The 13,884-nt window shown below is 30.4% G+C and overlaps 1 protein-coding gene across 1 annotated transcript; it reads right to left on the reverse strand.

Annotated features, from left to right (window-relative positions):
* Positions 1-9,359: 9,359 nt before the first annotated feature.
* LOC113870197 (sugar transport protein 1-like) lies at positions 9,360-11,317 on the reverse strand. The gene is made up of 4 exons (XM_027506793.1): positions 11,182-11,317; positions 10,760-11,085; positions 9,904-10,533; positions 9,360-9,806 (listed from the first exon to the last, which is right to left on the reverse strand). Exons 1-4 carry the CDS (start codon positions 11,315-11,317, stop codon positions 9,360-9,362), a joined length of 1,539 nt encoding a protein of 512 aa, XP_027362594.1.
* Between the last annotated feature and the right edge of the window lie 2,567 nt (positions 11,318-13,884).

Genomic DNA, 13,884 nt, shown 5'->3' on the forward strand with positions numbered 1-13,884 from the left:
GTGTTTGAGGTGTAAGCGCACTGGCATTGGACGTAATATATAAAGGGATGAACCCATTCAACCAAATAAAGGTCAAAAGCGTAGTAATAAGAAAACGAGTTAAAATGGGCATTGAATGACTATTTAACTCCTCTACTTAAATTGTGGGCCGTTAAATTTTGTAGCCTTTAATCGCAATTAAATTCATGAACCAGTCGATAGCATGAAGAACGTGTTAGGATTGGTGTATACGAACCAAGAGGCAGAATCGGGTTTAGACGGTTTTTACTTTTCAGGGAGAGAGGACCCACTGTGAAAATGGCAGCTTGACTTACTGTTGTAAGTTGAGTTTCGGATTCTTTATTGTTAAGATTCATGTGAAATCAATGTCATGTCGGCATAATTAAGTTCATGTAACAGGATCAAAATCCATCGTGTCTTAAATTCGAGCAAGATAAATTTGAGAATGAAAAATTCTTAACAGTTGTCCAAACAATGCTTTTGCGAATATTAATTTGATGTTCTTTATTTTCATGCACAAACGAATTTTATAAATATGATAGGGAGGGAGTGAATTTTTTTTCTTCCTAAATACCAAGAAAAACATGAGAGGGCGTAAATTAAGTACGGTTACAACAACTTTATTCACTTTAAATTTGTATTGATTAAAATTTATAAATTTACATATTCAATTTCGAAAAAAGTTAATGACTTACTTATACTTTTAGTATCTTTATTTAGTCTACATGTAATAATATTTTTAAAAAAATTAATTGCTTATAAATTTTATAATTTTTTAACTCATATCCCAATTTTTTTTCTAATATTTAATGAAAATGTATTTAAAAAATGACGTAGCTTCAATTTGTATATATTAGCATGCAATAAATAAAATATTTAAACAAAAATAAAAGTAACATTTTTAAATTTCTTTTAAACGTTGATTCTGGGCATTATTTTTTAATATTTATTTAAATATTTTTTATTAATTTATATAAATTAATTTTATGTTATTTTTATTAATTATTGACCAAAGTTTGAAATTATAGACTTTAAAAATTTAAAAATTAAATGCATACAATTAAAATTAAAAAATTAAATTATAAATAAATAAAAGTATGAAATTAAAATTACATCTGAGGTTTTACATAATCTTGACTATTGAACAAATAAGCATGTTTTATGAAAATATTAGTTAGTTATTTTTCTAAAGAATAATAAAAGTGACAGAACTAGATTATTTGAGCCTACAAAATGAGCCGACAATTTAAATTTACTTGATAGATATAGAATTTGTATATTAAATTTTTAATTCAAATTAACTTCACGTTATTTTATGCCAATTCAATCAAGTGATGTGAGTTACGTCGATTAAAATATACAAAAATAGAACTTTCGCATATTTTTCGTAAACTCAAATTAAATTCAAACATTTTAAATTCAGTCCGCTAAAGTTCTTTATCCGATACGAGCCAACTCAAAACTAAATAGTTGGTTTTGTGAGCACTAAATGTTACTGTATAACATAATTAATAAAACTATTATTGATTCTTACTTTTATATTTAATATTATATACTTTTATTGAACAACAATTAAAAGTAAACTCAAATTGGATAAATTATTTTAAAAATTCATTTACTCAAACTTATTATCTGAACCGTCAAATTTTAGCCAAAAATACAAAAATTTAAAATTTTCCTTCTCCAGTTCTAATTTCATGTTATAAAATTTTTCAAAAGTTATCAAAGTTTCACTAAATTTTTATTTTTAAAAGATTAAAAATGATTTCATAGAACAAATTTAGTCTATTATAAATCCCAAATATTTGAATAAAAATAATAGTTAAAAAGTTTTAAATAGAATAAAATAAATAAAGAAAATAATATTGTTTACTTTCATAAGTTGATAAATTAATTTATCTAAACAAAATTAAGGAAACTAAAATTCCACATAATTCAGACTAAAAGGGCAAAAATGTAACTAAAGTTTATTATTATTGCTGAAAAAGACCGTTCAGCCTCTGTTGCTAAGGACCATTCACTATTGAGGGTGTCGACGTTGGTATGGTGCAAGTGCGGCAAAACCCCCCATAGAATTTGTCCTGACCTTGTTGTCGGCTATGTTTGGGCTCTGTTTTTTAACATTAAAAAAAAAGCGTGCTGGTCAAAGTAATACAGGGACGGTGTCAATGACATGGCCATAGCAACCTTCGTATACGACTCTTCTTTGTCTCCAACGTTGTCTTCCTATTCAACACTACCCCAACCGTGTCATGCGCACGGACACTGCAAAAATTCAAAGCCTCAATATTTTATTGTGTGTAAAGCAAAGCCGAGTACGATAGGAACTTCCAATACTCAGTTTCCTCTTAATAAATTTTTTTGGATATGCATAAAGTAAAGAAACTCATTTGCCCTACATGTATATACACGTGTCTCCTTGTGTATCCAAAGTATATTCTCTTGTGTCTACAGTCAATAGCAATTTCATTTCAAGTACTTTGTTCTGGCCCTCCTTCTGTCTATTCCTCAATCCTTGTTTTCTGGTCAATTCCCTTGTTTTGAATAGTACTCTTCAGTGTTTCTGGTTTCGCCAAAACTGAGGCAAGATTAATATACATGTGCAGTGCAATCACGAAAATTGTACAAGGTGCTGGACCCTAGAGTTAGGTCTCTTAATATGCATTTGATACGTTTTCTTCGAATGGTTAATGCACACACGTAGCCGTAACTTTTGGCTAATGCAGTTAACTAGTCGTTTGTTTAAGGATAAAATAAATTCTTAATTACATCATCGATCGATTTAACTTTTTCATTTAAATTATAAATTTTACCTTTTTCATTTATTTTCTTAAGTTATTTGAAATCAAACTCATTGTTAAAATAATAATTATTATACATTCACAATTTGTTTCTAAATTATTATCATATTATGTTATTTATTATGTTAAATATGAGTTTTTATTCTTAAATGAATATATTTTTAGAAGTTTTTTTAAGTGATATTGATGTTTTTAGGGAATGTTTTCTTCTTTATTATGTTGTGTGACTTTTTTTTATTATTATGAAGCTATTTCTTAGCTCAATCAATCTTAATTGAAATTTTTCATTTTTTAATTTTAAAAATAATTTTATTAAATTTAAAATCAATCATGCAATATCTCTTTAATTTTTATTGTAGTTTGAGGATACCCATGCAATACAGAAAGCATCACTTGTAACTGAATTAATTATTATAAATGGTAAATAACACATTTTCCATTTTTTTTCTTTTTCTAAATTGAATTACTATCTAATATAACTCTCAATTCATTGAACATTTTTTTAACGAAAGAAATATTTTGTTGTTGATATTTTCTAAAAATTTCTGAATTTGTTTCTTAATTTTGATAAGCATTTGTATCTCAAAAATTATTTTATTCAAAAAAACATTTATAAATCTCGTTAAATTAGACACTTTTGAAAATCCTATCTAAAGCTTCCAAAATTATAGACATGATACTACTTGTTCCATTTTTTTATTAGTTTGTAGAAGATAATGGATATATACTTCAGCCCCGAACTTTTGGTTAATGGGCGTTTCAAATCAATTGAGTGAATGAAAATACACTTCTTAAGGGGTACGCTATTTAGTATCAATTGTTATCGCACAGGCTTTTGCAATTTGACCAGTCAAATATTGATAAACACAGTAGTAGCATCGCAACGGTAGTCATGGCTTGAAATGAGCTTATCTAGGACCTAAAAGGTTCCATGATTTATGCTGGTTTCTCTTCCATAAGAATGCACGTTTTGTGGTTGACTGACTCCCACTATCAATATCAGAAAGACTATCTTAGACTAATATATACGCATTTTCTTTTAGGGTCAAGACTCACGTTGTGAGACACAATTAATTAATATAACCCTTAAAGGCCTTCTAATAATAGGAAATTGGAATGATATATACTTATTATGCGCAGCTATTATCTGAGCGTATCTTTAGTTCTTTAGCTTCCAAATCAATTAAGCTGTTAACGAAACTTTTGAGTTATTCCTTAATTTTTATCCAATAAAACACTGCAGCCACCGCCATTTGTGAAGCATCACTATATAAGGAATCTATTTCTTTTTTGACTTCGAACTATAGAGCTTTCAGGGTGACACTGTATGTGGCGGTGGACCATTACATGGTTTATCGGCAGCTTTTAGTCAAAACATCTCCGTCTCATGCATTTGAAACTAAGAATCTAACTCCAGTTGATAGATACGACAATTTTTCTTTTAGATACTTTATAGCGTATTCCATTTGTTTGCCAATAGTGGTCTTGTCAAATACTGGTATATAATCTAATGAAAATTTGTGCCTAATTAACGTACAATGACCGTTGCCATTGTTGATTCTTTCATTGCTCAAGTAACTGTCAATTTAAAAGGAAAGAACTACCAAAATCGTGTTTGGAGAAATTAATGAGTTTTGGACGTCGCAAATCGAAATATTGTCAATTATCATAGGAATACCGTGTAAGTAATGGATTACATCATGATTCACAACCGGGAGTACTTCTCATTTCTTTTTCCGATTTCCAACCTAACAGTAGCTTAAAACTCTCAAGATGTAGAATACATATCTAGCACATTAACACATGGCCCAACATGGCTTATCTATCATAATCCTTATTTTTGGTCCTTTAGACTTGATCGAAATCAACTAAACAGCAACGGATCAAATTCCAGCAAAATTGCACCATGTTTTAAGCAAGGACCTTTAGATACGAGTAAACTTCTCCAGGTACGGTCTTGTAAAATAATTAAATCAGTGAAAACTTAAAGAAAAACTATATAAAGGTGAGTTTTGCTATTTTAAGAGAAAGAGTGTATAAACATCTTTAATAAATTCACTAATTCTATTTTATGTTGGCTAGTTTCTTTTATGTGTTGTATCAATAATATGATTATTCGATCATTAGGACTAGAAGTTAAAATTTTGGTCGACAATGATTCCTTAAAAAAACTTCTTTTAAAGAATAGCTAAAATTTGGTCATTTCTCAAGAAAAATAGCTAAGAGACCTAATATTACTACTTGAATCTAAAATTTATATGTTGATTTTCATGATTTTTCGATAGCCATATTAGTGATTTGAAGATTTTTCAAAAAAAATTTAGTGTCCATTTCAGAATGGTGCTCGTTTTTTCAATTATGAGACATGGTTAAGTGATCCTACTCATATTGGACCTAGTATCCAGGTGGTTTGGCCAACAGTGAGTCAAGAAATATTGAATGGTGATGTAAGGGGCATTTTAAGGAATATAAATAATCTCCAATTTTTTTTTTAGATTTGGCAAGCATCTGAATGTTATATCACAAAACTAGTCCAAAATTAGCTTGGGTTCAAGATGTAGAACATATGTTGAATCACCATTTGACAGGCCTCTTAAGACTTGGGTTTCTTTCTTGTTATTTTCTAAATATTGTAGTAGATCCCAAAGAGGTTTCACTTCTCATGAATTTATCCTGAGTCAAGATATTTTGGCTCAACTTTATTTGAGTTTTGTTAAGAGAGCAACACCATTTTTACCTTGAATTGGTCAAAGTACGCAGAATTTTTGACTTTTCATGAAAGATTAGATCTAGTAACTGGAGACTTATGGCTAACCGATATTATACACCATCATTTAGCTATTGTAATTCTTTTTTTGATAGCAGATCACATATATAGGATTAACTGAGGTATTAGTCATGCTATAAAAGATATTCTAGAGACCCTTAAAGGTCCATTTATAGGCCAAGGTCATTAAGGTCTTTATGAGATCCTAACAACATCATGACATGCTTAATTATCTATTAACCTAGCTATGTTAGGGTCTTTGACCATTGTTGCAGCTCACTATATGTATTCCATGTCTCCTTATCCATACTTAGCTACTGACTATGATACATAATTGTCATTGTTCACACATCATATGTGGATTAGTGGATTTCTGATAGTTAGTATTGTTGTGCATGTAGCTATTTTTATGGTAAGAGATTATAATCCAACTATTTGATACAATGATTTATTAGATCATGTCCTTAGACATCACGATACGATTATATCCCATCTTAACTAGGTGTATATATTTTTAGGGTTTCACAGTTTTGGTTTGTACATTCATAATGATACAATTAGTGCTTTAAGGCATCCTCAAGATATATTTTGGATACTACTATACAATTATAACATGTCTTTATTTAATGGATACAAAATACCAACGTTTTAGCACCAGACATAACGGCCCCTAGTGCAACAAGCACCATTTTAACTTAGGATTAGAATTTAGTGGCATTGGGCAGTAAAGTTGCTTTGTTACCTATTCCATTAAGAACTACAGCTTTTTTTAGTACATCATATTCATGCATTTATAATTCATGTAATGGTATTGATACTCCTAAAAGGTGTTCTATTTGCTCGTAGTTCACGATTGATACCGGATAAAGCAAATCTAGGTTTTCATTTCCCTTATAATGAAACTGAAATAGGGGGTACATGCCAAGTATATGCTTGGAATCATGTCTTCTTAGAACTATTTTGGATGTTCAATGCAATTTCGATAGTAATATTCCATTTCAGTTGAAAAATGCAATCATATGTTTGGAGTAGTATAAGCAATCAAGGGATAATAACTTATATCACAGAAGGAAACTTTGTAGAGTTCCATTATTATGAATGGGTGCCTCCACAATTTCTTATGGGCATAGGCATCACAAGTAGTTCAGTCTTATGGTTCTTCATTATTTGCATATGGTTTTTTTTCTTGGGTGCTCACTTTATATGAGTTTTTAGTTTATTGTTTCTATTCATCATAAATTAAAATTTGCTTCTGTTACTTAGCCTATAGCCTTGAGCATTGTATGGGGACCTGTTGTAGGAGTAACCCACTATGTTTTAGGTGAAATTGCCACAACATGGGCATTCTTCTTAGCAAAAAATATTGCAATAGGATAATAGTTAGTAAGATTTGAAAATCATTATGGCATTAAGATTTTCAAGGTTTAGTAAATGATTAGCTCAAGACCTCACTACTCGTTGTATTTGGTTTGGTATTGCTACCCCACATGACTTCGAGAGTCATGATGATATTACTGAGGAATGTCTTTATCAAAATATTTTTGCTTCTCATTTCAAAAAATTAGTAATAATTTTTCTATGGACTTTTGGGAATCTATTTCATGTAGCTTGGTAAGGGAATTTTGAGGCATGGGTACAAGATCCTTTACATGTAACACCTATTGCTCATGCAATTTGGAATCCTCATTTTGGTCAACCAGCTGTAGAAGCTTTTACCCCGAGAGGGTGCTCTAGGCCTATGAATATAGCCAATCTTGGTGTTTATCTGTGGAGGTATATTATTAGTTTACATACTAATGAGAATCTTTATATTGGAGCTCTTTTTAATTACTTGTTCCTATTATACCTTTAATAACAAGTTAGTTACATCTACAACCAAAATGGCAACCAAGTCTTTCGTGTTTTAAAAATGTTGAATCTCATCTCAATCATCATTTGTCAACACTATTTGGAGTCAGTTCCTTGACTTGGATAGGGCATTTAGTCCATGTTGCTATTTTGGGATCCAAGGGAAAATATATTCGATGGAATAATTTTTTAGCTATATTACCACACTCTCCCCTCCCCCCAAGAATTAGGTCCATTTTTTACAGGTTAATGAAATTTTTATGCCCAGAATCTTGATTTAAATAGTCATTTATTTGGTACTCCCAAGAAGCAGGAACTGTTATTCTAACATTTCTTAGAGGATTCCATCCACAAACCCAATGTTTATGGCTAACCAATATTGCACATCATCATTTAGCTATTGCATTTATTTTTCTCATTGCTAGTCATATGTATAGAACAAACTTCAAGATTGGACGCAATATAAAGGATCTTTTAGAAGCACATATTCCTTCGGAGAGTAGATTGAAGCATGGATATAATGATACAATTAATAATTCAATTCGTTTTCAATGAGAACTTGCTATATCTTCTTTCGGTCACTAAAAATAGTCACTAAATGATGGTTTTGTTGTAGTGTTGGTAACTCAACACATGTACTCTTTATTATGCATTGATAGGGCAAGACTTCACTACTCAAACTGCGCTATATATTCATTATCAATACATCATAGGATTTATTATGACAAGGGCGTTTGCTCATAGAACTATATTTTTATTAGAGATTATAATCCAAAATAGAATGAGGATAATATCTTGGCAAGAATGTTAGACTATAAAGAAGTCATCATATCCCACTTAAGTTGGGCTAGTCTCTTTTTGGGGTTCCATATTATGGGACTTTATGTCCATAATGATGTCATGCTTGCTTTTGACTCATGGTAAAACTTCTTATGGGTTTAATGTACTTTTATCTTCAATAAAGAGTATATTCAGTGCAGGGCAAAGCATATGGTCGCTTGGTTGGTGAATAGCGACACGAAGAGTCCTTAGTTCATCATGTTATTGCTCTTGGTTTACATACAACTACATTGATCTTAGTAAAAGGTGCTTTGTATGGTTTCAAGTTAATGCCAAATAAAAAAGAATTTAGTTCTAGTTTTCCTTATGATAGTCCAAGATAAGGTAGTACTTGTGAAATTTTGTACTTGGGATACTTTTTATTTTGCAATTTTTTGGATATTAAATATCATTGGATGAGTTATTTTTTATTGACATTCTTAAAAGATTGAAGTAGGTTAAGTCCGCACATACTTTTTATTAAGCCTAACTAGACTTTTTAAAAGTTTCCTTGATTTATTAAACTTTTAATAGCCTACTTCGTATTAAAATATTTAATAAATCATTAGACTTCTTTATAAATAGGCTATTAAACTATCTAAATAGATATGTTTTTAGGATCATATAACTTATATCTAAATAATATATAAAATAATAATAATTTTACATCTTAAATATATATAATAAAATTTTATATTTCTATTTCATCAAACTATTCACTATTCATAGATGGTCTTCTTTACTAGTGCTTAGCTATTGTTTTAGGCTTTATTTTATAATTTCTTTCCTTAATCGCAATTTGTGTCGTGCAGGGCATCCATTAATCTCATCTAATCCTCTCAAACGCTTGCAAATTCCAAATGGAATCCACCACCCGAAAAATAATTATAAATAAAAAGGCCACTCATGTAGCATAATACAATCAGTTAATTGTATTTTTAAAATCCGCAAAAAACAAATATTAAAACCTAAAAAAGAGAAGAAAAAAAAACTCTCAAATTTACTGTACCATATGAAAAAAGAGAGTTTGCCTAAAAAACCTACTCCAACCAATGAAATACCGCAGACCAAAAAAACTTAACAAAATTAATAATAAACTAGGAATAGTATATAGAAAGTAGATCCTAGCAGTCAGGGTCAGCTTGTTTCTCAGCAGGTTTCACGAAATCCTTCCAATAAGGATGATTTTGCCACACAACTGACATTTCTTCTATGGGAACCCCTTTAGTCTCTGGCAGAAACTTGTAGATGAATGAGCTCATCACAACCACAAAAAATGCAAAGAAGAAAAACAAGCCAAACTTCATGTGGCAGAGCATTGTGGTGAAAATTTGAGCAATGGCAAAAGTAAAAATCATGTTGACAGAGACATTTATACTTTGAGCAGCAGATCTCACTTCAAGTGGAAAAATCTCACTGGGTACCAACCATCCCAATGGACCCCAAGACCATGCAAATCCCGCCACATACACGCATATTCCTATCACGACAATTATAGCATACCACTTGGGCAACACACCTGGGTTTCCATCCTCTCCAAATTTACTTCCTATTGCCGCTGTTATCACAAGCTGCATGCATCCCAAAACAAATTTATATGATTAAAAATACTCAAATTCAATGCACATTAATTTTAAAGAAATTGAAATAAAAAGTCAACGAATGTACCTGGCAAATAAACATTTGAGCTCCACCTTCTAAGAAAAGAGTACGTCTCCCAAACTTATCAACTGTGAAAATGGAAACAAGGGTAGCAGCAGCATTACAAGCTCCAGTAATCATGGCAGACATGAGGGAAGCAGTGCCACCAAAGCCAATAGTTTTAAACAAAACAGGAGCATAAAATGTTATCACATTCATGCCAGTGAGTTGTTGGAAGAAGGGAATGGCTATGGCCATTGTGAGATGAGGCCTGTATTGCCTTTTCAACAAAGAGGCCCAAGGGTGTTTCACAATTTTCGAAGCTTCACTAGCCGCAATCAGATCTTTAAACTCCTCGTCAATGTCTGTAGTACCCCGAATTTTAATCAACTCTTCTTTAGCTTTGTCATCTTGACCACGCTCAATCAAGGAACTTGGCGAGTCTGGGAGAAAGATTGCACCTACAATAATCATTATTGCAGGAACTGCAGCCAAACCCAAGCTATAACGCCAACCTTCCCCATTTTTCATTTGGGCAAAAAGGTAGTTCAGGACATTCGCCACAAAGATGCCTATGGTGATTGCAAGTTGGAACATCATGTTAAGAGCTCCTCTATATTTGTAGGGAGCAACTTCGGACACGTAGATTGGCACAGACTGTAAACAACAAAGAAAGATATGTATCAATTAGTAACACAAAGGATATTGTTAAAGATTCAATCAATAATTTTTTTATTCAAAATTACTATAAAAATATTTTTATATTAAATTATTTTTTTATCTAAACCTTAGGAATCTTCGAAGACATTAAACTCAAACTCTAAATTATAGGTTTCTATGAATACAGTATTTAAATAAAATTCATATAAAAAATTGTTATTACCTGATTAGCGCATCCAATTCCGAAACCAAGTAACATGCGGCCAACTATAAGCATCCACACCTCATGGGCGAATGCATTCAATGCAGCACCAGCGAGAAAAAGAACACCACCAGAAATCATGGTAAGGCGTCGTCCGAAGAGTCGAGTTACGGTTGATGCCCCAAGAGATGCAACAAGAGCAGCCAAATACAAAGAGGAAGTAAACAATGTTAATATTTGGCTGTCGAATTTGCAGTACTGGCTATCGGAGGGCTTTCTGTTGTGCTCCTTTATATAGACATCTGGAAAAAATTTCTTCAAAAATGGATCCATGGACGTAACTCCACCTATACATTCACGCCATTAATAAACAAATTATTCATGTTGTCTCCAAAACAAAACAGTAACTCATCAAGTATAACTTTTGGATGGAAAAACCAAACCTGAAATGCCGAGATCATAACCAAATATTAATCCTCCAAAAGCAGCAACTACGCATGTAACAAAAACTCTGAACGTTAGTTTTCCTGGGTAATTTTTTCCGCCTGAAGGGCCATCTCCTATGAAAGCTCCTGGCATTGTGCTGACTGTTAGCGAACTGAGAAGCGAAAATTTGTTGTGAATTGAGAAACACACTATAGGGCTTGTTATATATAAGCAATAAAGATCACAAGAGGTATATTTTATCACTTAATTGCAATTATCTAGAATTTTAGATAAGGTTTAATATCTGTCAGTTATTCCAAAGCTTTGTTTTTCTAAAAAAAATATCCAAGTTTGTTTAAATGAGTTAGTTTCATTTGAGTATATCTGTTGGATACGTTTAAATTGAAGTTATGAATTTTTATTTTTTATTTTTTTAGATTGATTCATAGGTATAATTGATATGATTAAAATATACGAGATGTCATACAATCTTTGAGCTACTCTTAATATGATAAAGTGTGTTAAATTATCAATTTTATTGTTATGATTTTATTTTAAATTATTAATTAGTAAAATATACATTAAATTACTATCCTCTCAATTGATTTGATAAGTTTGTAATTAGGCTCTATTTTATAGCCCATATATTCATATTTGACTTATATTTTGGAGTTTACACTAATTTATATATTAATTATGCAGTTTGGTGTAAAGATACTGCAAGTAGACTTTAGGTGAGTTTTGGGCACAAAACATGGAAGATTAGAGTTTCGCAGCAATCAACATACCCAGACCCTTTCAACAAGCACAAGGTGCTTCGAGCCCATGCACAGTGAAGTTCAATTATGAAGAGTCTTTAGGGTTTTCAAACCCTATTAAAAGGGGACCTCAAGTCTCGCGCGGGACATTATTTTTACCTTGACTTTTGCTCTGAAATACATCTCATATTATCTTTCTTACACGTGAGATCTTTGGCACACTCTTGGCAGGACTTGGAGCTTCGAGCGATCGTACTTGAAGACCGAGAACACATCTCATACTCTAGTTTGCTATTTCTTTTAATTATAGTTTTGTTTATGATTGTTTTAATTCTTTTCTTTAGCATGAGTAACTAAGTCCATAACTAGGGCTATGGAAACTATTGTTCATGAATTTATGGAGTTTTGACGTTTGAATCTAAAGTTGATTTATGTTTCATGATTAGATTTTATCTTATTACGCTTTTCTCTTAATCCTAATTAATTATATCGTCAGGCGACCATATCTCAGTTAATTAATAGATCTATATGGTAAAATGAGACAAAGGATTAGGTAGACCAAACCACTTTTTCTCTTCTAATTATTATTAAATTAACAAGTTCATAAGTTCCTTAAAGTTTCTTAAATTGATGTCTTGCATAACTATTGGGGATGCTAATTTAGAGAAAAGAATATTAATATTGCATGACTTGAGTATTAATAGAATTCGTGTGAATGATTAGTAATCACAAGGAAATCGAATTTAGAGTTAAACAGAAAAATAACATAAAGGATTAAATGAGAAAACTCATATGCCTTAGGTTCCTCTCCTATAAGTTTAACCAAGACGTGCATTATATTCTTTACTCTTAGTTTTATAGTTAATTTATAAATTCTTGTTTTAATTGATCTCATATCTTTGAAGCTTAAACAATTGAATTAGAAAATTCTTAGTAATTGGAAATCAATTCTTGTGAGACGATATTTCAAGAACTTAATTTAAGAACCCTTTTATTACTTTTCGATGGGTACACTTGCCTTCCAAACAATAAATTCTATAATTTCTCTTTTAAATTGTTGAAAAATTAAACACTACGCTTTAAAAACAATAAATTCCTTACTTTTTATCTAAAATATTTTATAAGCTTAGCATGTGTTAAATTATCTATTTCAGTGTTTAGATTATTATTTGGAAAAATTATTTTATTGCTTAAAGTGGTCGTATTTAGAGTAAGATGACATTTAATAAAATTATCCCTAGTGTAAGACACATGTGGAAAAAATAATAATTCTATTTTAGTATTTAGATTATATGATTTTATTTTTTATTAATAATTAATAAAATAATAAATTATATTTCCTCTCAATTAGCTTTTTGAAATAACTACCATCTGCATTATAGCGCGGTGGCAACAAACTGGTTGTTTGAGATTTCCCCCAACAAGTTGATATCTTATATATTTTTCAAAAGTTAAATAAAAAAAGTTTTTAAATTCTATATTATTATGGCTTTTAGTTCTTTTTTTTACATTCTATAAACATGAATTTGCTGGAGTGAGTGAATGAAATAATAGTCAGTAGATGAGACTTTAACTAAATAAAAAATGTTATGTTTGAATGATTTTTTATAAAACAGGAAAATAAAAAATATTGTAAATGAATTGTAGAGACAAAAATAATTTGTATTAATAAATCAAGTTAATAATTTTTTATGCATTACATATGTATCATTAAATAAAAACCTATTATATGGTCATAAACTTATAAATAAAAAAAATTAATAAGCTTTTCCAATTATTTTTTAAATAAAATAAAGGAGAGAACTATAGGAAAATATTATAAGCTTAATAAATTTACTAAAAAAAAATTTATTTTTTTTATCAAGATCACTAGTATCTTCCATTGGAGACAATAATATTCAACCATGACCATTTTAAGCAATAAAACTCTCCTTCCAAATATATTTTTTTTTATATTAATAT

Source organism: Abrus precatorius, unplaced genomic scaffold (assembly GCF_003935025.1).
Source record: "Abrus precatorius isolate BTA unplaced genomic scaffold, Abrus_2018 Scaffold6, whole genome shotgun sequence".
Lineage (NCBI taxonomy): Eukaryota > Viridiplantae > Streptophyta > Magnoliopsida > Fabales > Fabaceae > Abrus > Abrus precatorius.

Excerpts from the sequence above, each read along its gene's own strand:
- LOC113870197 (XM_027506793.1), bottom strand. The coding sequence starts at position 11,317 with ATGCCAGGAGCTTTCATAGGAGATGGCCCTTCAGGCGGAAAAAATTAC. Across the intron at positions 10,534-10,759 it reads GAATTGGATGCGCTAATCAG|TCTGTGCCAATCTACGTGTC; the intron begins GTAATAACAATT and ends TGTTGTTTACAG. Across the intron at positions 9,807-9,903 it reads CTCAAATGTTTATTTGCCAG|CTTGTGATAACAGCGGCAAT; the intron begins GTACATTCGTTG and ends GGATGCATGCAG.